The 21,860-nt window shown below is 65.5% G+C and overlaps 5 protein-coding genes across 5 annotated transcripts; 1 reads left to right on the forward strand and 4 right to left on the reverse strand.

The window, feature by feature from the left end:
* Positions 1 to 9: 9 nt before the first annotated feature.
* On the reverse strand, positions 10 to 5,676 carry FA09DRAFT_361993 (hypothetical protein; the record flags this gene model as incomplete). Its single annotated transcript, XM_025745422.1, has 3 exons — positions 4,706 to 5,676; positions 120 to 4,639; positions 10 to 61 (listed from the first exon to the last, which is right to left on the reverse strand). Exons 1-3 carry the CDS (start codon positions 5,507 to 5,509, stop codon positions 10 to 12), a joined length of 5,376 nt encoding a protein of 1,791 aa, XP_025596706.1. The 5' UTR covers positions 5,510 to 5,676.
* Positions 5,677 to 6,193: 517 nt separating this feature from the next.
* FA09DRAFT_340224 (hypothetical protein) lies at positions 6,194 to 7,434 on the reverse strand (the record flags this gene model as incomplete). The annotated part of the gene is made up of 5 exons (XM_025744301.1): positions 6,194 to 6,298; positions 6,365 to 6,487; positions 6,974 to 7,067; positions 7,122 to 7,292; positions 7,415 to 7,434. 5 exons carry the CDS (start codon positions 7,432 to 7,434, stop codon positions 6,194 to 6,196), a joined length of 513 nt encoding a protein of 170 aa, XP_025596707.1.
* A 4,362-nt stretch (positions 7,435 to 11,796) lies between these two features.
* Positions 11,797 to 15,556, reverse strand: FA09DRAFT_299861 (acetyl-CoA synthetase-like protein; the record flags this gene model as incomplete). Its single annotated transcript, XM_025740309.1, has 10 exons — positions 11,797 to 12,319; positions 12,375 to 12,727; positions 12,780 to 13,046; positions 13,097 to 13,882; positions 13,936 to 14,094; positions 14,148 to 14,256; positions 14,309 to 14,385; positions 14,438 to 14,605; positions 14,664 to 15,193; positions 15,244 to 15,556. The coding sequence occupies 10 exons, from the start codon at positions 15,554 to 15,556 to the stop codon at positions 11,797 to 11,799; spliced, it is 3,285 nt and encodes a 1,094-aa protein (XP_025596708.1).
* Positions 15,557 to 17,091: 1,535 nt separating this feature from the next.
* On the forward strand, positions 17,092 to 19,626 carry FA09DRAFT_361996 (hypothetical protein; the record flags this gene model as incomplete). Its single annotated transcript, XM_025745423.1, has 3 exons — positions 17,092 to 17,613; positions 17,673 to 18,530; positions 18,581 to 19,626. Exons 1-3 carry the CDS (start codon positions 17,295 to 17,297, stop codon positions 19,624 to 19,626), a joined length of 2,223 nt encoding a protein of 740 aa, XP_025596709.1. The 5' UTR covers positions 17,092 to 17,294.
* Positions 19,627 to 19,770: 144 nt separating this feature from the next.
* Positions 19,771 to 21,768, reverse strand: FA09DRAFT_321061 (Brix-domain-containing protein). Its single transcript, XM_025741002.1, has 6 exons — positions 21,675 to 21,768; positions 21,484 to 21,621; positions 21,178 to 21,423; positions 20,980 to 21,072; positions 20,456 to 20,924; positions 19,771 to 20,396 (listed from the first exon to the last, which is right to left on the reverse strand). The coding sequence occupies exons 1-6, from the start codon at positions 21,714 to 21,716 to the stop codon at positions 19,795 to 19,797; spliced, it is 1,590 nt and encodes a 529-aa protein (XP_025596710.1). The 5' UTR covers positions 21,717 to 21,768; the 3' UTR covers positions 19,771 to 19,794.
* Positions 21,769 to 21,860: the final 92 nt, after the last annotated feature.

Raw genomic sequence — 21,860 nt, forward strand, 5'->3', positions numbered from 1 at the left:
AGGGCCCGGCTACGCAAAGCGGACCCATTTGAAGTGCGTCTCCCACTCGTCTTCCACCATTCTGATGCGGACAAGTGTCAGCGTGAAGTCCAAGAGCGGCGAAGCCAGCGCCCACTAACTTGAGAATGTAGTCGTCGACAGACCCGCCCTCCTCTTCTGCCTCCTCGAGCACCTCTGACGCGTCCGCAGCAGGCGGTGCAGGCTCTGCTGGCGCGGAGGGCTCGCGCGCGGGTTGAGGCTCCTCCTCGGCAAAGTCGGCCGTGAGGCTGGTCTCCTCCTGCACCACTCGCGCCGCGTTGGCGTCGTCCTCGTCCTCGACGGCGAGCAGCGCGCTCTCGACGTCGCGCGGACCACTGGCCGTGCCGCTGGCCTCCTCGTCCTCAGCCGCACCGACACGCACTCCGGCAAGCGTAGTCCCGCCCTCATCCAGCAGGTCGCGCCACTGCACACGCGCCAGATGGTCCGTCGTGAAGTCGCCCTCCTGCACGACGAGGTCGTCGAGCTGGCGCTTCTGGCGCACGCGGCGCAGCATGTTCTCCTCGATGGTGTGCTCCGATACGAGACTGTAGATGTGCACCTCGCGCTGCTGGCCGATGCGGTGCGCGCGGTCGATGGCCTGGCTCATCGACGCATTCGACCAGTCGAGGTCGAAGAAGACGACGTTCGACGCGCCCGTCAGGTTCAGGCCGAGACCGCCTGAGCGTGTGCTCAGGATGAACGCTGTGATGCGAGGATCGCGATTGAAGCGCTCCGTCAGCACCTGGCGCTGCTCGACCTTGGTCGTGCCGTCGAGGCGGAAGTAGCGGTAGCCGCGCCAGTTGAGGAACGACTCGAGGATGTCGAGCACCTTGGTCATCTGCGTGAAGATCAGGACGCGCTGTCCAGTGGCCTTGAACTGGCGCATGAGCACGTCGAGCTGCTGCAGCTTGCCGCAGTCGTACTGCAGCAGCGAGGCGTCGGGGAAGGCAATGTGCAGCTTGACGGCGGGCGCGTGCAGAGTGTCGAAGCCCGGCTCCATGACGGCGGGCGGCAGGCTCTCGCGCGACACGCCCGGCAGCGCCCAGCGCGGCATGTCCACGGCCACAGCTCGCGGCGTGACGAAGGCGAAGCGGTCGATGTAGTCCTGCATGACCGTCCTGCGCGCCTCAAGCGACTGCACCATCCCGCCGACGGCATCGCAGCGCGTGAGATACGCACGCCGGTCGTGCTCAGTGCACTCGGCCGGCAGCAGGCGCTTTTGGTTGCCGAGCTGCTCGGCCAGGTCGATGAGGCCCGAGCCGTAGACAGCGTGACGTGAGCAGCGCAGCGCGTTGACGTAGGCGATGTGCTTCCACTTCTCGACGCGCTCGACGTGGCGGTGCTGCTCGAGGCCGCGGTTGAGCCCGTCGATGGTCCAGGTGTCGAGCGGCTCGCGCGCTGGCGTCGGCTCATCGACGTGCGGCAGCATCGGCGACGCGTCGAGCTCCTCGATGTCGCGCGTGAGGATGGATGAGAGCGAGCGCTCGCGTCCGGACACATCGAGGTTCAAGACCGACAGGTCGACTCGCTCACGGTCGCTGTGCGCGAGGAGCTCGCGCCGCACGAGAAGGTCCTTGACCTCGAAGTCGGCCACGACTGAGCGAGAGGTAGCGAAGCTAGTGACGATGGGCCGCACCTCGAATAGATCCGGGTGGTTGCACACCTTGCGCAGCTGCATGAGCACGTTGATGACGCTGAGGTAGTTGCCGCTCGCCAGGCTCTCGCGCGTCTTGGTGCGCGACATGAAGTCGTTGTAAAGGAAGCGCTGGCGCTTCGAGAGGCGGCAGTAGACGACATGCTCCACCTTGCTCGGAAGCTCCTTCTCGACGTCCTTCTTGAGGCGCCGCAGCAGGTACGGCCGCAGCAGCGTGTGCAGCTTCGAGACCATGTCGCGCGTCTCGGCGTCCATGCGCTCGCCGCTCTCGACGGCGCGGTCGAGCGGGTTCGAGAACCAGGCCTGAAAGTCCTTCATGCTCGCGAAGCCCGCGCCCTCGCCCTCGCCGGCCATGCCGTTCGGCATCAGGAAGTGCATCAGCGACCACAGGTCCATGAGGTTGTTCTGCAGCGGCGTGCCGGTCAGCAGCAGCCGGCGCTGCGTGTTGAAGCCGAGCAGCGTCTGCCAGCGCTGCGAGCGGAAGTTCTTGATGTGGTGCGCCTCGTCGAGCACGAGGTAGACCCACGGCTTGCGCCGGAAGATGTGCTGGTCGGCGAGCACGAGCTGGTACGACGTGATGCAGACGTTGAAGCTGCCCTCGGTGTTCCAGCCGCGGCGCTTCTCCTTGCGCTCCTTCTGCGAGCCGTAGTACGAGAGGATCTTGAAACTCGGCAGGAACTTCTTGAACTCGACCTCCCAGTTGAGCATGACGCTCGTCGGCGCCACGACGAGATGCGGGCCCCAGATGCCCTTGTCGCACGCGAGATGCGCCAGCAGCGTGATCGTCTGGATCGTCTTGCCGAGGCCCATCTCGTCGGCGAGGATGCCATTCACATCGTTTGCGTACAGACCGGCGAGCCACTCGAAGCCGATCTGCTGATAGGCGCGCAGGTTGGCACGCAGCAGGAACGGCGGGCGGATCTTGATCTCTGGCACGGCGTCCTGCTCGGCGACAGAGACAGCCGACGACGCACGAGTCGCGGAGCGCGAGCGCTTCTCGACTTCTTGGCCCTCGGCTTGCGCCTGGTCCTCGCTCGGCTCGCGCGGAGTCTCATCTGGACTCGTGGCGTGACTAGAGGCCATCGGCTGGCCGTCTTCGTCCAGCTCGACGATGAGCGGGTGCGGCGAGCTGTCGTCGGCGTCGGAAGCGTCGCTGGTGCCTGAGTTGGGCGGCTCGAAGTCCGGCGTGACCTCCTCCTTCTCCTCTGCCGCGCCGTAGCCGTAACGGCGCATGAGCTCCTCGATGGGCAGATCGGCGTCTGCCGCCAGGCCGTCCTCCTCGCTGTCGTCCTCCTCGTCCTCGTCCCACATCGTGCGCTCAAGCTCGGCGTCTTCCGCCTCAGCGGCATCGGCGTCCTGCGGCTTGGAGAACTCGACGTCGTCTGCGTCAGGATCCGGCTGCTGCGGCGCCTCGACGCGTGCACGCTTCGGCTTGCGCACGGGGGACGGCGAGCGCGACCGTTTGGTCACGACAGGTGGCTCGTCGGCGGCTATCGGCTCCGGTGCCTCGGGTGAGGCGTGATGGCCATTGGTCTGCGGCGCCGAGACTGGCGCATCCTCGTGCACGTGGCCGTTTGAGACAGCGCTGCTTTGTGACAGATCTGCGTCTTCAGGCTCGCGGCTGGAGCGATGGCTCTGGCTGCGCGAGGGGCCAGAGACGATGCTCTCGTCGTCGCTGTGCGTGCCGCTCGAGACGCGGCGAACGAGGGTGGCCGTCTCGGGCTCGAGCTCGCCTTCGCTCGCAGTGTCGAGCTGCTGCTCGTCGGAAGACTCGTCGGCGGAGCTGCTGTCCTCCTCCTCGCTAGGACTGCCATCCTCGTCCTCCTCGCTCAGGGCCTGCTCCAGCGCGTCCTGCTGCTTGCCCAGCCGCAGTGCGCTCTCCTCAATGATCGACTTCAGCTGCGCGCGCTTCGCCTTGTCGGCGCTCTCCTTCTCCTCCTGCTCTTTGCGCGCGCGCACGACCGCCTGCGCGAGCTTCCACTGCCCGAGCACCTCGCGGATCGTCCACTTGGCCAGCGCGCGCAGACGGCGCTCCTCGGCTCGCAGCTGCCGCTGACCGGTGCCCAAGCGCTCCTCCCAGTAGGTCTGCACTGCGCGCGAGATCTTGCGCGCGGCGGCGATGTGCGTGCGCGTCTCTGCGCGCATTTTCGAGGCTCTTGCGGCCGCAGCGGCCACGACGACGCTGTAGGCGTCTTCTGGCCGCGCAGGCTCGCGAGCCGGCCGCAGCGCCGAGCCGGAGCTGCCAAACGACGACATGACGCCTTCGCCGCGCAGCCGGTCCGCCAAGACCCAGGTCGCGATGGCGGCTTCCTCGGCTGCAGCTCGTCGCTCGTGCGGCACCTCTTCCCAGCCCTCTGCGCTGCCGCCTGCCGTGTTGAAGCTGTCCCAGTAGGACTGCAGGTCGCCAGCGAAGTGCGGCCGCGCAGGCAGCTGCGCAGGATTGAGGTAGACGTGGCGGCCCGGTGCGGCCTTGCGCGGACGGCCGGGCCCTCGCCGAGGCGTGCCGCGGGCTGCAAGCTCGGCGGCTCGCTTCTGCCGCCACAGCGTGCTGGCTGAGGGTCCGGATCGCTTGCCACCTCGAGATGGCGTGTCCGAGTTCGCGTGCGAATCTTCGGGCTCGGACTCGGAGGACGAGTCGCCTGGTGCGCTTCTGCGGGGTGCACGCTGCCGAGAGCGTGGCTCTGATGCGTCGTCGGCCGCCGTGTCCGGCCAGCCATTCGAGCTCGAGGCGCCCTCGTCTGTCTGCCGACCCTTGCCCTTCGACTTGCGCGCAGAGGACTCGTCTTGGTCTGAGCCCTTTGCGCGCGTCGGCGTTGGCTTGCGCAGCGCCAGCGTCTCGAGGCGGCTCGAGACGATGCGACGTGTGGTGCGCCCGGCGCGAGAGGTGGAGCCGCTCGGCTCCTTGAGAGCGAGATCGTGCAGCGCCTGGAACTGCTGCCAGACGGCGCTGCGGTCGCGTGCCGCCTCCTGCGACGAGTAGCGCGTCAGCGCCTGACGACACCACCTCAGCCACGCACTGCGCCATGCACTTACCTCAGGATCGAAGCCGATGTACGTCACGAACTTCTCCAGATGGAATAGCTCGCGCAGATGCGTGTCGTGCTCCGTGTGCACGCCCTCCAGGTCCAGCTGCGCGTCACGCACGCACATGCCGCGCAAGTCCTCGAGCGTCATGGCCGCCGAGGGCCCAGCGCGCTGGCGCTTGCGAGGCGAGGCGCCGGCGCTCGAAGTGGCGCGTGGGCGTGTGGGCGAGAGGAGTGTGTCCTCCAGGTCGCGGGTGCGATGAGAAGGGCGACGTTCTCGTGCAGGCCGTGTGAGTGCAATTGGCGCAGGCGGCGAGGCGTGGCCGTTGGTCCGGACGCTCGAGCCGCCCGCTGCTGCCTGCTCTTCGACCTCGGTCTCGGACGACATGGGCGACGGGCTCACAGAGTAAGCTCTGACGCGCGAAGAGCTGCCGTACTTGGCAGCGGACGCGCGACCGGTCCAGTCTGCAGCGCGAGCGCCATTGGCACCCGGCGTGCTGCCCGCTGCGGCAGCCGCGCGAGGCACGAGGCCGGACGGAGGCGAGCTAGGCCGCGGCGTCGGCGCTGCGCTCGTGCTGGCGCTCGAGGCGCTGCGGCGGCTTCTGCGGCCCTCTGAGCCCGAGCTGGTGCCGTCGAGGCGCAGCGACGCCAGCAGGCGCGGGCCGGGATTGTCGAAGCTCAGGCCGTCGAGCTCGCTGCGGCGGCCGCGACGCGCGCCCGGCCTGGAGCCCGACGCTGCCGACTGCGCCGCGTCGGACGCGACTGCCGAGGCATCCTCGCTGCTGGCCCGAGCGGCGTCGGACGAGGACGCCATGCCGGCGCTCTGGCGGAGCGTCTGAGCACGCTAGGAGGGCCGGCAGCTCGGCCGCACGGGGCGGCTGGCTGGACGTGCGCCGGTGCTCAGCGCCAGGCTGGCGGGTGCGCGTGCGAGGTGGAGCTGGCCAGGACGGACCGCTGACCAGCGCGGTGTGTGAGGAGGATGTGGTGGGACGCGAAGGAGCGGCCGGCGCCGCGGCGCAAGCGCCGCGAGAAGCCCGCGCGCACCCAACCCGCGGCGCGCGCAGAGCCCGAAGACCGAGGCGGCCGCGCGCGCCCCCAGCACGACGCGCGGCGCGCGCGCGCCAAGGCTCTGCTGCTGCGGCCGGGTGCTGCACCCTGAGCTGCGCCTGGGGGCCGCCGTGGCGCGTCTCGCCCGCCAGGAAGCACGGCTGAAGCAGAGCGGGATATGCGTGAGTTCGTGTCATGAGAAAGGCAGTAGCACATAGAGAAGTGGAGAAGGCGAAGGTGCGTCGCCTCTCGACGGCAGCTGTGCCGGTTCGTGGCAGGTCCGAGATGCCGCTGCGACGGATGACGTGGTCTAGAACACGCTCCCAATCTGTGATGCGCGAGTCGTGGCACAAAGTCGGGTGGGGCCTCGAATCGGACATCGCACAGCTGCGGCGGAAGTTCTCTCATTCATCTGAACTCATCACTGATCCCGTGCTTGCCGTCACGTTGGCTATGGCACTCGGCCAAACTTTTCCTCGTACGCGCGCTGCCGGACCGCCTCGTCCTCGGTCCATCTGGCGAGCTGGACGTCCTTGAGCTTGCCGATCCAGAAGAACTAGAAAATATAAATGGATCAGCTGTAGGAAGCTGGAGTAGGGTCTGCCTCTGTGATTCGACGCACCTGGATTCGATTCGCTTTGCCCTCTACGCGGCATTTGAAGGACGGCTTCTGGTGCTTGAGCCGCTGGAGATCCGCCTGATCGAGACGCAGGATGTTCTGAGCGTAGAGAATGGAGACGTCGCACTGTGGTGGCATGTGTCGGTCAGCTCAATTCGGACCAGACCCCGAGCAACCTACAAAGATACGCGACGCAATACACGTCGGACACACGAACAAGCCTGACGGCTCGTGAAAGATGCGTCTCTCGGCAATGTCTGCGCAGTCCTCTTGGCGAAGATAGGGGCACTCATCTTCGCAGGACAGTATGAGCGAGGCTGGTACAGAAGCTTTCTGGCGTGTGCTGCTGCGTTGCCAGTCCTCGCGCCAGGACGATGGCGATCCGCAGAACGTTGTGAAGCACAAGGGACAGGCAAAGCCATGCTCGATCAGCCAGAACTGCCGGCTCGAAGACTCCACTGCTGTGTCCATTTAGAACTAGGGCTCTCCAGAGTAAGTGTCTTCATTCGGCACGGGAGCGCATCGAAAGAGCATATGAAAGTCCTGCATCACAGCGCGCGTCAGCGGTCGCTCCTCGGTCCGCTGACTGCGTGCTACATCCTGACCACTCACGAGCATGTCGTAGAAAGAACGACAGGTGAGCATGAGCGCCACCAGATGCAGCGGAGCAAGGCGCTGCACGATCATGCAGAAGACCTCTGTCGGACTGCACCGGGAGTCAGTAACAGCAAGCCTGAGACGTAGAGCGGGAGCTACCCACAGACGCAGAATGCCGGTGACGCCTCCCGTAGGAGAGGAGCTCGGCGTCATGTACAGCGCAAAGGACTGAACTTGGCGCTGCAGCTCGAGCACCAGCTGGCGCTGGCAGCCGGCGGGGCAGTTGCTCCAGCACGCGTGCGAGAACTCATTCTCGCGGAGCCTCTCCTCCGTGCTGGGAGTGAGTCGGGTCAGATGAGGCAGCGATAGCGCGGATCCGGGCGCACGGCACAGCACGTGCAACGCAGGTGCAGTGTCGTCGCACATGCCTCGTCGTGGAGCAGCTGCGCGACTCACTAGTCAATCACGCGAGACATGACGGCGTGCGAGCAGACACGACGTGATCGATGCAGATGGCGAAAGGAGCAGCGCGAGGATGATGAGAGCGGCACTGAATGAGTAGGGTGTGGTGGTAGCTGGTCAGGAGCAGGCCGCGGCCGCGCGGCGCGCATGGCGTGTCTCCCACGCCTGATCGACGAAGGCATCTCAGGCTCGTCTCTACTCGCCGGCGCATCGTGCGCGCGCAATCGAGAACGGAAAAGCATCTCTTGTCAGTAGTCCAGCCGTAGCAGCGCGCTCATCTCTCTTAGGCGCCTGCGTCAGCCACGGCGCAGCCTGCGTCCTGAAAGCGAGGCGAGGGTCTGTGCGCATCACCTGGTTCGGGCGCGTGTCATCTCGAATTGGCAGCCGGCGCGCGCCAACTCGTCTGCTCAACGCTGCACCCTTGACCCTTCACAGGGCAGAATGTATCATTCTTCAGTCGTATCCTACATCGCAGTGGAAGACGTGCTGCTTCGAGGTTCGGTTAATTGCAGCAGAGTGCTCAGGTGTGGCTTTCGATTGTCGAAAGGCGGGTGGCAGTGAGCGATGCGCTTGGGAGTAGGTATTGCGCCGGTATAGCTCACCACGTGCGTTCCTCTACTCTTCGTGCCGTCACTCTGAATCAGAGTGGGGCAGGGCAACTACGGTGTGCGAGTGCCTGTTTGACTCATGTACGTAGCATTCTTCTTGCTCGCAAGCAGGCAGGAGAGCAGGGCTTGCGCCGCTCCACTCGGCTGAGCCAATACCAAGCGATGGCAAAGACATCAGCTTAGCACGTATGCGGGCGCCACCTCACTTGCTAGTGCTGATGCAACACTGACCGAAAATTTGAGCTGTGGCACAGCCCCAACGCCTCTGATACTTCTCTGCACGAGCAGCTTCCTCCTGAGCTTCGCGCTGCTGGCGTTCCCTTTTGGCAGCGACTTCCTTCTCCATAGTCCGAGCAACTGCCTTGCTGATTGCTTTGCCCTCGCGTCTTCCCTTTCGCTTTGCTTCTTTCTCGGCTTCGCCTTCTTCTCGGACTCGTACGACGTCTCCAATCCAGTAGCACTGCAGGAGTTGTTTCAGTCCGCGCTCAAGTCCCGTACTTCCACCGACGTACAGGTCTCTGTCTGGCCCTGCCATGGACATAAGCCATCGTCGAAACTGCGCTGGAGTCCTGCAGCCTTTTGGCATCCTTAGCAGTGAGACCGTGGGATGCCTTGGCATACGCGACGGTCACGATGGCCTGAGCGAACGGGGGCTCGGTGAGCGGATTGACGACTATGCGCCCGTTCGCGTGCAGCAGAGCGCCGAATTCTTCGCTTGCGATTCGAACTCACCCACTGGCGATGCGTGGCGCACGATCCGCAGAGGATTTGTCGGGACGGTACATGGACGTGTCCGAGGTGCGCACTGGCAGGTACTGCGCGAACAAAAGGCTCCTCTGCCTCTGCCACCCAGCGATAGCTTTCCAGAGACTGATGCGCTACGCGGGAGAGAATCTTGAAGCACGCAAAACAAGCCTTTGCCGCGGCGATGAGGTATCTCACTCGCGTGTCCTGGTGCTCCGGCACTCTGAGATCGACCGGCCCATCAACGCGCAAGCTTCCCTTCCGGTACTCCATTGCTCGCGGCCTTGGCATTGGGAGCATGATGGGCTGCCGAGGATGGCATTGCGTCAGCATTTGCGGCAACTAGAGGATGCAATTTCATCGCACAACAGTGTAGAAGAAGTAGCGGCTTACGTAGAGGAGGCGCATGTGATTTTCTCTTGGTAGCAGTCTGAGGATCTTGGCGTACAGCTCGAACGGGCTGTTGGGGTCAGGCATGCGCGCTGACATCAAGAGCATGTCTCGCTCTCACAGCAGCGAAAAGCCGTTCGTCCTGCCTTGCGGCACCAGACATGGTTTCATGTAGGAAGCCCTCGGATGCCTCATCAGCTCGCTCAGCTCGTCGTTGAACGCAGGTCGAGTCTTCGGCGAGCAAGATTGTCTCTCAAACAACTGCGAAATCAGCTCCGAGATGCTTGCGACGGTTGGACGGTAGGCGAGCTTCTTTGCCTTTTTCAGCGCGTGTTGCGACGCTGAATGAGGTCTCTTCATGGCTGTGTCGAATAGCGTCAGCCAGCGCGAGACGACAAGGTCGACAAGAGAGCGCTTACCTTGGAGAGAAGATGGGATGAGCTGGGGAGCGATTGTGGTGGCGAGAGGCAACGCATGTCAAGTCGGCGCTCTGTTCGTTGGCTGCACGCGCCACTGCTGCCGACGCCTCATCAACCAGAGTCCCGCCGGCCTCGGTCGTCCGCGCTGAGTGGTATCGAGCTAGGAAACAGAGTGGCACGGAATGCTCCTGTCCCAACAGGCAATGAACGACGGCACTTTCGCCTGCCTTGACAGTCCCCACAGGCGATGCATAGCGTGCTGTTGGGATGTGTCGCGCTTGCTTAGAGAGAGAGAAGCGGTGCCAGAGGGAGGCGACAAAGCGAACAGCGGAGCACTGCTGAGCGGCATGGTGATGTCTGGCCATGAGCAGAAGTGCACCGCGCAGCGAAGTCGCTTCGCCTGCTGAATCACAAGGCGGCGAGGTCCTCGAGAGCGACGTGTGCGTGCTGTGACTGCAAAACGGGCGCGTGTCGTTTCGAAACGAGGAGTTGCGCGTACTGCATTGAGCGACGCTCTCTGAACACTCGTTCACAGCAGAAGATATGGAAACGACAAGACTTCATTACATGGAAGCGCACGGCTCGAGCAGCTCCTACATTCTTGAGATCGTATGAGTACATCTCAGTAAGCCACCTTCTGAGCCCTCTGTACGCTCAGCGACACGCACACTGTAACAACGCCTTGCTCCTCTCGTGGCATCGCGCTCGGTACTTCGCCTCTCGATCAGCTTCTTTGACGGCCTCGCGCTTATCGTGGGCACGCTTCTGCGCAGCCGTCATTTTTGCTTCGCGGACCTTACGCACACGTACGACATCTCCGATCCAGTACCACTGCCGAAGATTCAGTCGCTGTGCACGGCTCGGACGTTGCTTGAGACGTACTGGCACAGGATAATCATGTTTTCTGTGGACAGCGGCCCGCATGGACACCGTGCTGGAACGCTGTAGTTGCTCGATCTCATCATCAGTGAGTCGATACGATGACTTGGCATAGTCCAGTGGCACATGGGCCTGCGAGTAATGGTTGAAATATCAGTAGTTGACCTTAGCTGTGACCTGCTGGGGGCAGTATCGAAGAGACGACTGACATAGTGACGCTTCAGTAAGCACTTCATGCAGAGGATCCTCCGTGACGCCTCGTGAACATAACCCATTCCGGGATCTACATCGACCTCGTTATAGTACGGCTCTTCTGTGTTCTTGTATGGCGGGATAGGATCGTCGTCGTCGCACCACACCTTGTCGTGGTGCAAGTCACGAAGCACGCTCGGACACCCGAAGCACGCTCTCTGCATGCGATGAAGCCATTGCTGGCGTTTGTCATCGCGCAGCGGGATGTCCAGTACGATGTGTCTCTCCGGGTTGACTTCCGTATGGACCAGTTCCCTAGGAACTATGGTCACCTTGGGCGATGGCGGCCTCACCATGTCTGGCTGCCGAGCATCGCTTGAAGTAAGCACGCATCACCCCGGCAAGTCTGAAGGTGCCAGAAAACGCACAAGACCGTAGAACAAGTATCGACAGACATGCGTCAGCCTGCAGGGGTCTACATTACCGTCGTACTCGTTGTCGACGAACTCCTGAAAGATGACCGAGTGCACCTCAGGCGGACTTGTCCTGTCAGTCATATGGGTGGCAAGCGAAAGACTGACTCACAGCCGCATGAAGCCGTTCACCACGCCTGGCGGTAGCTTGATCGGGCGCATGTAAGGAGCGTTCGGACCGCTCATGATTCGCATCAGGAAGTCGTCGAACTCCCAGTCTGGGCACCGAGAGTCTCGAAACTGTCGAAAGTGCTGCGAGATCTGCTCCGCGATGCCCGCGGAGCCATGTGGCGAGGATGACATTGCGATACGCTATTTTCGACCTTCGGTGCTTCGAGCTCGAGGACAGACACCAAGAGCGACGGTGCGAAGGCTCCACGCCTGCGTCCGACAGAGAACGTGAGTAGGCCACCAAATAGCGACTACACGCTGAGAAATGAGCGCTCACTCGGGGAGTCGAGCCACGAAGGATCGACGTTGGTAGTTGGTGATCAGGAGCTGAGGGGTGCGTGAGTGTCGCGTGCGTAGCTGGGCGCTTTAACCTGGCTGGCTCGTCCTCATCAAGGGCCTCTCACCGCTTCCGCGCGCTCGGCGCGACATGCTCCTCGAGTTGCCCGTTGCACGATGCACACACAATAGACTATAGGCATTAATTGAGACGAATCGAGACGCTAGAGAACAAACTGCTTCCGGCGCCAGAAGTGGAGCCACGCCAGCGCCGCCTTGGGGCCGAGCTGCGGCGCCTGGCGCAGCACGCTGCTCTGCTGCTGCGCCTTCGTCGTGCTGAGCGTGACGCCTGTGAAGGCCTCGGGCTGAGCCGTCGATCCGGCGCTCTTCAGCAGTGCAGCGGTACGCTGTGCCTTGGCGTGCGAGCCGGCAAAGAAGCCGCGCAGCTTGAGCGCCGGGTTGCGCTCCATCGCCTCGGGCGTCTCGGGCGAGCGATTGAGGCGCGCGAGCCACTCGGCGAACGGCACGAGCGGCACCTTCAAGGCCTCGGCGATCGGACTCATCACGGCGGTCCAGGGCACCGGGCGCGGGTGCACGAGGTTCAGCACGCGCTCAGAGCCGATGGAGGAGCGGAAGTCGAGCAGCGCCGTGGCGGCGACGTCGGAAGGCAGCCACGCGATGCTGTCGGAGGCCTCGGGCAGGCAGGCGACCTCGGGCACGCTGCCAGTCTTGACGATGAGCGGCAGCCTGGCGCGGAGGTGTGAGTCTGATGGACGCTCGATGGAGAAAATTCTTCACTCACCAGTCGGTCACTGCCCAGCAGCCGGAAGTGGTGGAGCCGCTCATCTGTCCCAGACGCACGGAAAGCGTGTCGATCGGCGTCTGCTCGGCGGCGGCGAGGAGGATGCGCTCGGTGACGGCCTTCGACTCGCCATAGCCGGCGCCGAGCGAGATGCTGAGATCGTTCAGGGGCTCCTCCGGTACGGCGATGGCCGGATCCTTCCAGCCGGCGAGAGTGCCAATGCTGGACGTGAAGATGAGGGGCGGCGGACGCGCTAGCGGGCTGGCAAGCGAAAGATCGATGAGGCTGCGCGTCGCGGCGATGCTGCCCTCGAAGCTCGACAGGCTGAGGTTGAAGTCAAGGCGCCATGCGACCTGCACAGGAGCGTCAGCAGAGAGGGCGAGGAGCGGGGTACGGGCGGCGCACGTGATAGATGCAAGTCGTCTCGTCTCGCAGGGCGGCGTACACGTCGTCCCGCAGGCCAAAGGTCTGGCCGTCCTCGAGGCGTGCCTCGAGCAACGAGAGCTTGGGGCTGTCCAGCAGCGCGACGTCGAGGCCGCGGTCGGTGAAGGTGGCCTGGTGGCGCGCCTTGATCGACTGCGCCTGGCTTGGGCGGTTGACGGCAAAGACCTTCTCGATCGACTCGCTCTTCAGCGCCTGCTCGAGGATGTGGGCGCCGACACCACCGGTCGTCTGTGGCAGAGGATCAGCACATGCAGCAGACACAGTTCGCCAGGACTCACACCAGTAACGAGCAGAGTCTCGCGCTGCGGCGTCGGCTTCGTGCCTACGTGCTTGGGCCAAGCCGCCGTGTACTTGCCGATCAGCTCAGTCATGGCCGTCAGCTTGCGCTGCACCGCGTCCTTGCCGTCGTCGTCGCCCTTGACAATGCTCAGCAGGGCGGCGGCCATCGAGCGGATGTTCGGGTGGTCGTAGACGAAGTTAGCAGGCACGCGGAGGCCCTTGGTCGCGGTGTTGCTCGACAGCGCAGAGTGCACGGTGTTGCGGATGACCGTGGCGCGCAGCGAGTCTGCGCCGAGCACCTGGAAGATGTCGGCCTCGTCTGAGAGCGACGACACATCGCGCTCGAGAGCGCCAGCCACGACCTGCTGCATGTACGTGTACGCCGACGTCTCATCCCAATATGCGGGCACGCTGACGGCGCCGGCGACGCTGGCCTCCTCGAAGCGTTCATAGGCGCGCTCAATCTCCGGCACGTATTCCTTGCTGATGGCGCCGTTGCGCAGCGAGCCCTTGCCCGTGCGCGTGAACGCCTTCGACGGGCTGGCGACGACGATCATCTCGCGCCAGATGTGCGCGTGTGCGGGCGCATAGGCGTTGACACGCTCGATAACCGGCCAGATCTCGCGGCGGAAGGCAGCGATGGCGGCGTCGTCCTCGGGATCGATGGTCTTGCCGCCCGCTGGCTCCACGATGACGCCGGCGAACGGTCGGCCGCGGCCGAAGAAGACGGCGCCGGAGATCGACGGGTGGGCCTGGATCATCGTCAGGAGCGGCGCAGGGTTGATCTGGGCGAGGCGTGAGCGTGCTTTCGCTCTGGCATGCGCCGTCTGACACTTACCTTCTCGCCCGAGGAGAGCATGATCTGGTCGTCCATGCGGCCGATGATCTTAAAGTAGTTCTCGTCCTTGGGGTGCAGCACGACGATGTCGCCCATCGCCCACACCTTCTTGCCCATGTACGTGTCGTTGAACATCGAGGGCCGGTAGTTTTCGTTTCCCTGCCGCGCCAGTCAGCGGCGCACCCTGCGTCACGCAGCGCTCCGACACTCACGGCGAGCACGATCTCGTATTCGCCCTCCACGCCCGTCGGTCGGTAGATGACGTCTGCAGCGGGTGCACGCTTGCTCCACGCCCACATCTTGCCGCCTTCAAGAGGCTCGCTGCAAGTGCGCGTCAGCAGGCGAGCTCAAGCAAGCGTATCAGCGAGCTCACAGGATGGTGAAGACCATGGCCTCCGTCGAGCCGTAGATGTTCGCCAGCCGAACGCCACGCTCGGCGAGCTTGTTGCCCTGCGATGCACGCTCAGCAAGTGGCGCGAGAAGCGGCTGACGAGCGACTCACTGCGGCCTCGCTCAACGGCCCGCCGCCGTAGCCCACCGAGTCCATCCGCTTGAGCACCTCGATAGCGCGGTCGTCCTGCGCCCAGAGCTGCAAGAAGATGGGCGCGACGACTGTCACGTCCGATCTGAGCTGCGCCATTGTCTTGAGGGTGGTCACCGGCGAGGGCGGCTGGGACACAGGAGACCGTCAGGACTGCGCTTTCGCTGGCTTCTCGCAGCAGACTCACCCAGGCCTGGCTCGGCGGCGAGAGCGCAACGGTGGAGCCCGCCGTCATGGTGACGGACTGCGAGAGCAGCACGCCGAGCGCATGATACGGCGGCATGGCGCCGAGGAAGGTGCGCCGGCCGCCGAACGGCATCGAGAGCCAGTTGCGCGCGCGCGAGGCGCACAGCCAGCTGTGCAGACTGAGGTCGACGGGCTTGGGGAACGCCGTGGTGCCGGACGAGTGAAGCGTGAGGATGAGCGCGTCCATCGGCAGCACCGGCATGGGAGGCAGGAAGGGTGCATCGAGGTGCTTCGGCGAGAACATGTCGTCCCACGGCGGCATCACGATGCGCTTGATCTCGTGCTGCGGGTCGTCGGCCTTGACCTCGGCCAGCGCGCGCTCAAGCGTGGCGGCGAGCTCCGGCGCCTGGCCGTCGGGATCGACGATGAGCGCTGCGACCTTGCGCGCGCGGAGCAGGCTCGCGATGGCCGGCGCAGAGTTGCCGTTGGCAATTGGAAAGACGACGGCGCCGGCGCGGATGATGCCCATCGCTGTGAGAGAGTCAGCGAACGGTCTGGACTCGCAGCGCTGCAGCACTGACCCATCGTGTAGTAGCGCTGATGCTCCGCCGAGGTGAGCATGGCGATGATAGGCCGCTCGTGCAGCGGGAAGCGCTCGCCGGCGTCGAGGTCGACGCCAAACTCGCGGCCGATGACACGCGCGGCATAGAAGATGGCGGGGAACCACTCCTTGCCCTTGAGCACGCAGTCGCGGCCGTCGGCGCCGCTCCACACGACGAACGGCTGCTCGGGTGAGTGGCGCACGTGGCTGTCGACGATGGCACACACATCCATGCTGCCCTCGAGCTCGGGCGGCGCAAACGTGGGCAGCTCGTCGCCCTGGATGCGCGCCATGCCCGAGAGCAGGCGCGGCGTCGGCGGCGCCTCGAGGCCCGGCGTCGGCGGCGGCTGCAGGCCGGGCGTGGGAGGAACGGCGGTGGGTGACATGCTGGCGGTTGGTGGTGAGATGGCCCAGCTGCACTTGGCGCTGCTCGTCCTCTTATACGCTGCTCGGGCGCAAGCCAATGTGCTCCTCTCTGCCTGCGCAGGCTGTGCCGGGCCGATGATCCGGGCCGCTGCTCGTCGTCGTCGTTGAGGGGTAAGTGCGAGAGGGCGCAAGGCGCGGCCGGCGGGCGGGCGGTGCCCTGAATAAGTACGCCCGTCAGTGCGGACGGCGCCCTGAGATGTAGATTGCGACTTTAGTGGCCGAGCAGCACGCCGGTGGCCGATGCCGCGCATGGCCTCGCTGGTGCTGTGGAGAGCATGCGCTCGTCAGCACGGACGACAAAAGCAAAATCTCCGCTTGCATGTGCTGCAGCTCGTCGTGCCGCTATTCCATCGTTAGCGGCCGCACGACCCGCCGCCTCATCTGCTGCCGCCGGCGCCGGCCCGGCACGCCGCAGGGCGTCTCATGCTCGAGGAGAAATCGCGGCGCGCCAACGTGATGCGGCAGCGCATCGACCTGCGGCTGCCGAGGAGACGGTGCGAGTATCCCGAGCTCGTCCTTGCCGCTTCGTCTGCTTCTCTCCGCTCGTCTCCGGTCCGGTCCGATGCGCGTCTTGATGCTCTGCAGCTGCGCAGGCGAGGCGGATGTGGTGCAGAGGCAGGCCATGTGCCGTACCGCAGCGTGTGCTTTCGGCCGCAGCGCATCGGGCGCGCAGACGCCCGATGCTGCATCCGCGCTCCGGCCGCAAGGAAGGGGCATTTCGCGTTTGCTCCACCTCAAAAGGATGGCCGCTGCGGCCGCAGCTCTCGGCAGCAGCGCTGAAGCAGACCGGAAAGGACAGGAGATGTGAGGTGCTACGCCGTGGCTGGCGCTGTCAACAGCCGGCCCGTCTGCGTGATGAGGCTCAGGAGGCAGCGAGTGGCGCTGTGAGTTGGTCTATGTGCCGTTCTATCACTAGGCTGACTCGACGCTGCTCCGGATTGCAAGCGCCAGCACCAGCTCGCTGTGAGAATCAGAGCCGCCGTCAAGGAGGGGAGCCTCGGGACGATTGCGAGGTGTCCACAGGCCGCGGAACTGGGCGAGGGGTGCAAGCCGCACTCTCAAGGCTCAGTGGCCGAGCCTTCCTTTGACGTGCGGGCGCAGCGCGCGAAAAGTGCAGCGGACCGAGGCGTCGGATGTACCCGCAACGGCCGCTCGCTGGCTGGTCCGGGGAGCTGATCCAGACGCACAGAGCCGAGCGAGATCCTCATGCTGCAAGCTGCAGCTGTAGCAGTTCCAGAGTTCTGTGGCTGAGCCGAGAGCTGAGACAAAGGCGTCCCGCTGCGGTGCGCGCACGGATGCGGTGAGCGGATGGCGCGCCGCGCGCGGCGGCGCGAGCGTCGCGTGGCGTGGCCGAGCAGCGCAAGGCGCAGGCGGCGATCCTGCTTCCTCTCCGCTGCTTCCTGTGTCCCATCCACCATCGCTCCTCTCGGCCGCTGCTCATCTCATCGCATCAGTCGCAGCGGCGCCAGCGGCTTGCGTCCACTCTCGCACCTCGCCTTGCGGTCATTCGTCGTAGTGCGGCACTGCAGCGCGTCCAGGCCGCATCTCGTCCCGCTCGGCCTCTAGGAGCCTCGCCTGCGCAGCGGGCCGGCCGGCGCTGCCCGCATGCGCGCCTTCTTCCGCCGCGGCTCCGTCTCCTCGTCGCCGTCGGGCTCCGAGGCGTATCCCAGCGGCAGCACGTCGTACGCGTCGCCCGAGGATGTCTCGTACTCGGACGGCGCGGCGCGGCGTAGGCGTGCCGGCGCTGGCGATGCGGTGGGCATCCAGGGCGCACCGCTGCCGTCGAGCACGGCCGGCATCAGCCCGACGGAGAGCAAGCGAGGGGCACTGCTGAGCTTCCGCGAGCGGAGCAAGCGGCGCGCAGAGCTGCCGGGCCGCGAGGAGCCGCAGCCGCGGCGGCCGGCGTCGAGCAGCAAGACGACCAGTGAGTGTGCGCAGTGCGAGTGGCAAGCTAGGGCATCTCGTCTGATGCGCCGTCATCAGTGCCGCCGCCTTCGTCCTTCATCCGGCCGCGCGAGCAGTCCGACCCGGCAGACGAGGCGCTGACCTGGCGGCCGAACCGCGTCGCCGTCGCACCGCTCGACGACGGCGCGCCCGTGCGCATCATGCCCGCGTCGCCGCGGCCGCGAGGCGAGCGTTCCAGCTCGCCGGCTCGGCCACCATCACGTCCAGCTTCGCGGCAAGGCGCGCTGTCGCCCACGGGCGGCTCGCTGCTGGCGTCGGCGTGGGAGGCCAGCTCGTCCGTGGTTCGCTCGCGCGACGGCCTGCCGTCCCTCTCCACAGCGCACAGTCACAGCGCGAGCGGCTCGTCGTACGCCTTCGAAGACTTGATGCCGCGGTCGCCTTCGCGCAACAACTCCGTCTCGTACTCCTTCTCTGGCGACTCGCACCTGCGCACGGGCATCAGCTCGGCCCTCTCCTCGCCGACATCGACGCCGCGGGCTCCGTCGAGCTCCTCTCGCGCTTTCATGACGCCCAGCACGTCGCATCGCAGCACAGAGAGCTACGGCAGCGGCACAGATGCGTCTATGTCGCAGCGCTTCCCCGCTGCTGGCGGCACTGTGCGAGCGTCGGGCAAGACACCACGCCCTGCCACGGCCTCGACGCCCGGGCGGTCGCCGAAGCCGCGCGTCAGCCATGCGCAGAGCAGCAGCGGGGACGGCCTGTCGCTCGCGGCGCGCCTGAACGAGCTGGCTGTGGCGCATGGCGACGGGCTGCTCGCAGACGAAGACTATCGTCAGCTGCGGCAGGCCGTGTTCGAGGGAGCGCAGGGCGAAGGCGCACTGGAGATGCCGCGAGAGCATCGAGTGAGCGGCGTGACGGCCGCACGGAAATCGGAGCGTGAGTCTTGCGGGTCTGCTGCTGCGGTGTGTTGCTCACCCTTCACTCAGCTGCCGCGGAGCCGCCGCCACCGCTGCATCTTGAATCCTCGCACCGCTCCATGCGCTCGACGCGCTCATCGCTGAGCAACTTCGCCACCATCTTCCGCAAGTCGTCGGTCTTGTCGATGCGCGGCCGCACCACGTCGCACCCACATCCGCGCTCTGCGCCGCCCACGAGCGGGCCATCGAGCTGGGCCGGAGCACAGAGCACCGACGGCCACGGCAGCTCATCGATGCGCAGCGGCGACAGCCTCATGTTGCCGTCATCTGCACGCTCCGACTCGCGCAGTCTTTGGCAGACGGCGACGACTCTCGGGCGCTCGAACAGCTCACGCACGCGCGCGAGCCAAAAGGAGCTCGAGGCGGAGGTGGCCTCTGCACGCTATGCACGCTCGATACATAACGCTGCATCGCCGCAGCCTGGCCCCAGGAGCGCTGTTGCGCGGCCAGGCTCTGCGATGCGCTCGCGCTCCGGCGACTCGGGTTTCTCGTCCAGCAACGGCGCAGCGATGATGCTGGGCGTCGAGAATGCCGACCGCTCCGCCGCCGAGCTCAAGGCTGAGGTGGCCATCGTCGAGGAGGAAGGCAAACGGTTGCTAGGCTCCTTTGCCGCGCTCGAACACAAGGCCATCAGCCAGTATACCCTCACGCATGCTCAGCTGCAGCGCGCGTACGCAGCAAGCCAGCGCTCAGTCGCAGGCGAGAGCAACGGCGCACGCTCGATGTTGCACGGCACAGCGAGCCAGCCGGCACTGCGCAAGCAAGCTGGCTTCGTCACCACGCCTCCAGCGGCTCCGCGCCGCAGCAGCATCGGCAACCTGCTCACTGCGCCGCCGATGGCGCATCGCAACTCCGTTCACAGCCTCGTCTCGGACGACGGCACGAGCGCGACGAGCGACGATGCAGAGGCGGACGCCGAGGTGAGCCAGCTCGCGGCTGAGCTGGCGAGCATTGCGCGACGACGAGAAGATGTGCGCCTGCGCTACGACGAGCGTGCCGCCTTTCTGCGCACCCAGCTGCGCTCCGCTACGATTCGCGAGGGGCTGCGCCGCTAGAGACCCATCACACCTCATGCTCCATACCGCTCTCCTGCTCGCTGCTCCCTCCCGCCATACCTGCCCCATATTTGTCGCGCGTCTGCGTCCCACCAATTTACCCCTTGCCAGCTCAGTCTGGGCCCCTCCTCGCGAGTGTGACTGAGTGAACGGACCGTTACATTACATCTATCGCCTGCCGCCCCGCGCTCCTGCGCCGCCCCGGCCGCTGCCAGGCCGATCTCCACGCCCGACGTGTGCCCTCGCGATGCCGCCCCGGCCACGGAAGCCGCCCCGGCCTCGCCCACGCGCTGCACTGCCGTCGCGCGGCATCTTGCGCGGCGCTTCTTGTGCGTCGTCCGAGTCGGACTCGTCGTAGTCCTGGCCCGTGACCTCGATTGGCGAGAGGTCCGAGTCGTCCTCATCCTCATCCTCGTCCTCTGAGCCGCCGATGGAGAGGTCCTCATCCTCATCCTCCGCAGCTCCCTCATCGTCGAACAGGTCGCCGTCGCCTGGCTCTCCTCCTCCGGCAATGCGGTCCTCGTACGCGAACTCATCCTCCTCATCACTCTCGATCGCGTCAAGCGCCTCATCGCCCTCCTCGCTGTCCGCCTCGTCGCCAGGCTGCGGCTCATCGCGCTTGCCACGCTTGCCGCCTGTCTTGCGGGCAGCAGCCTCGGCGGCCTTGCGCTCTACGTTGGCCTCCTGCTCGCTGCGCCGCTCGGCCTTGACCTTGTTGCGCGATGCGGCGGCGCGCGACATCTCGTTGACCTCGGCGCGCGTCTTCTTGACTGCACAGCGATGAGCGCGTCAGCAGCGTCGAGCAGGCGACACGCACAGCGCCACTCACCATAGTCGTGCCAGAGCACCTCGCCCGGCGCCTCGCCCTTCTTGCCCGCGCCCGGAATGCCCTCCTGAATCTTGATGCAGCGCAGCTCCATGCGCGGGCCCAGCTCACGCAGCCGCACGGCGCGCTTCTCGCCGCCCACGTTGCCGCGGCCGACGTAGCTGGCCGGCAGCTCCACCTGGTTGCTCGGCACGCCCTCCACGTCGCTCTCAGCCTCCGACGCACTGGACGCATCGGTCTCGAAGCCGTCGCCGCCGCTTGTCCGACCGAGCACGTACGCCGAGATGTCGGCGGCGTCTGCCAGATTTGGCACGCGTCCGCGTGCCCCGCTGTGCGCGCCCTCGATGACTCGCCGCACTCTCCGCGTGACGCCGACGGGGCGCACAGTGATGAGGTAGTGGCGCCAGTCGATGGTGCCCGTCGCGCTGTCGTAGGAGAGCAGCACGATGCGGCGTGCTTGCGAGAGCGGCATCTAGTTGCGCATCTGCGTCAGGCGAGTTCTAGCTGCAGCGAAGCATCACACTCACAGACTGAACCTGAATCGGCGGAAAGAGGCCCTGGAAGACGGTGACCAGCAGCTTCACGTGCTTCTCTTGGCTGCCAAAGTTGTTCAGCACGAGCTGAGAAGCGCGGGTCAGCAGTGGGGCAGAGTCATAAGTACGGCTCGCGCCCAAGAGACTTCTCCATCCTGCAGCGCCTGGCTTCTCGCTCCCACCTCTACTCACCAGCGGCGGTGTGCCAAACTCTCCACCCGGCGCGCGCGGCCGCTTCTGCGCCGCCGCCACGTCGCGCGCCAGCGCAAACTTGTTGACGCGGAAGGTGCACGTCGGGCCGCGCGGCGCACGCGCAATGCGCAGATTCAGGTGTGCCTGGCTCGTTGCCTTGTCCGGCTGGCTGAGGAGCAGCAGGTGCGTGACGCCGAGCGGGCCGGCCATGGCGACGAAGTCGCGCAGCCGGTTGCTCAGCCGTTCCTGAGGGAGAGGCGGTGTCAGCTGAGCTGGTCAGGCCAGCAAGAGTGCGACCACACGCACCCGCAGACGCGACGCCGTGTTGGGCTCCATCGTCTTGCGCACGTCGGCGACGAGGGCGGCGGCGCTGCGGCCGACCTTGCCGGCGCGCACGACGAAGCTCTTGGGCGCATTCGTGGCGGTGTTGGCCGAGTTGTTCGGCTGTGTGGCAGGGTGAGTGGTGCAAGAAGCGCAGCGTACACGGCAGCACTCACGCCCTTGAGGTGCGTGCGCGTCTTCTTCCTGCGCTTGGCCATGCTGGGCGAGTGTGGAACGTGGTGATGGGTGGAGTGAGAGATGAACAGGAACAGGAAGCGGGGCGAGGCTTCTTCGAGCCGAGCCCCTCGCGGCAACTTTTTTGTGCAGCGCGACTACAACTTCTCATCGTTCAGTTGAAGTCG

Source organism: Tilletiopsis washingtonensis (genome assembly GCF_003144115.1).
Source record: "Tilletiopsis washingtonensis strain MCA 4186 unplaced genomic scaffold FA09scaffold_17, whole genome shotgun sequence".
Classification (NCBI taxonomy): Eukaryota; Fungi; Basidiomycota; class Exobasidiomycetes; order Entylomatales; genus Tilletiopsis; species Tilletiopsis washingtonensis.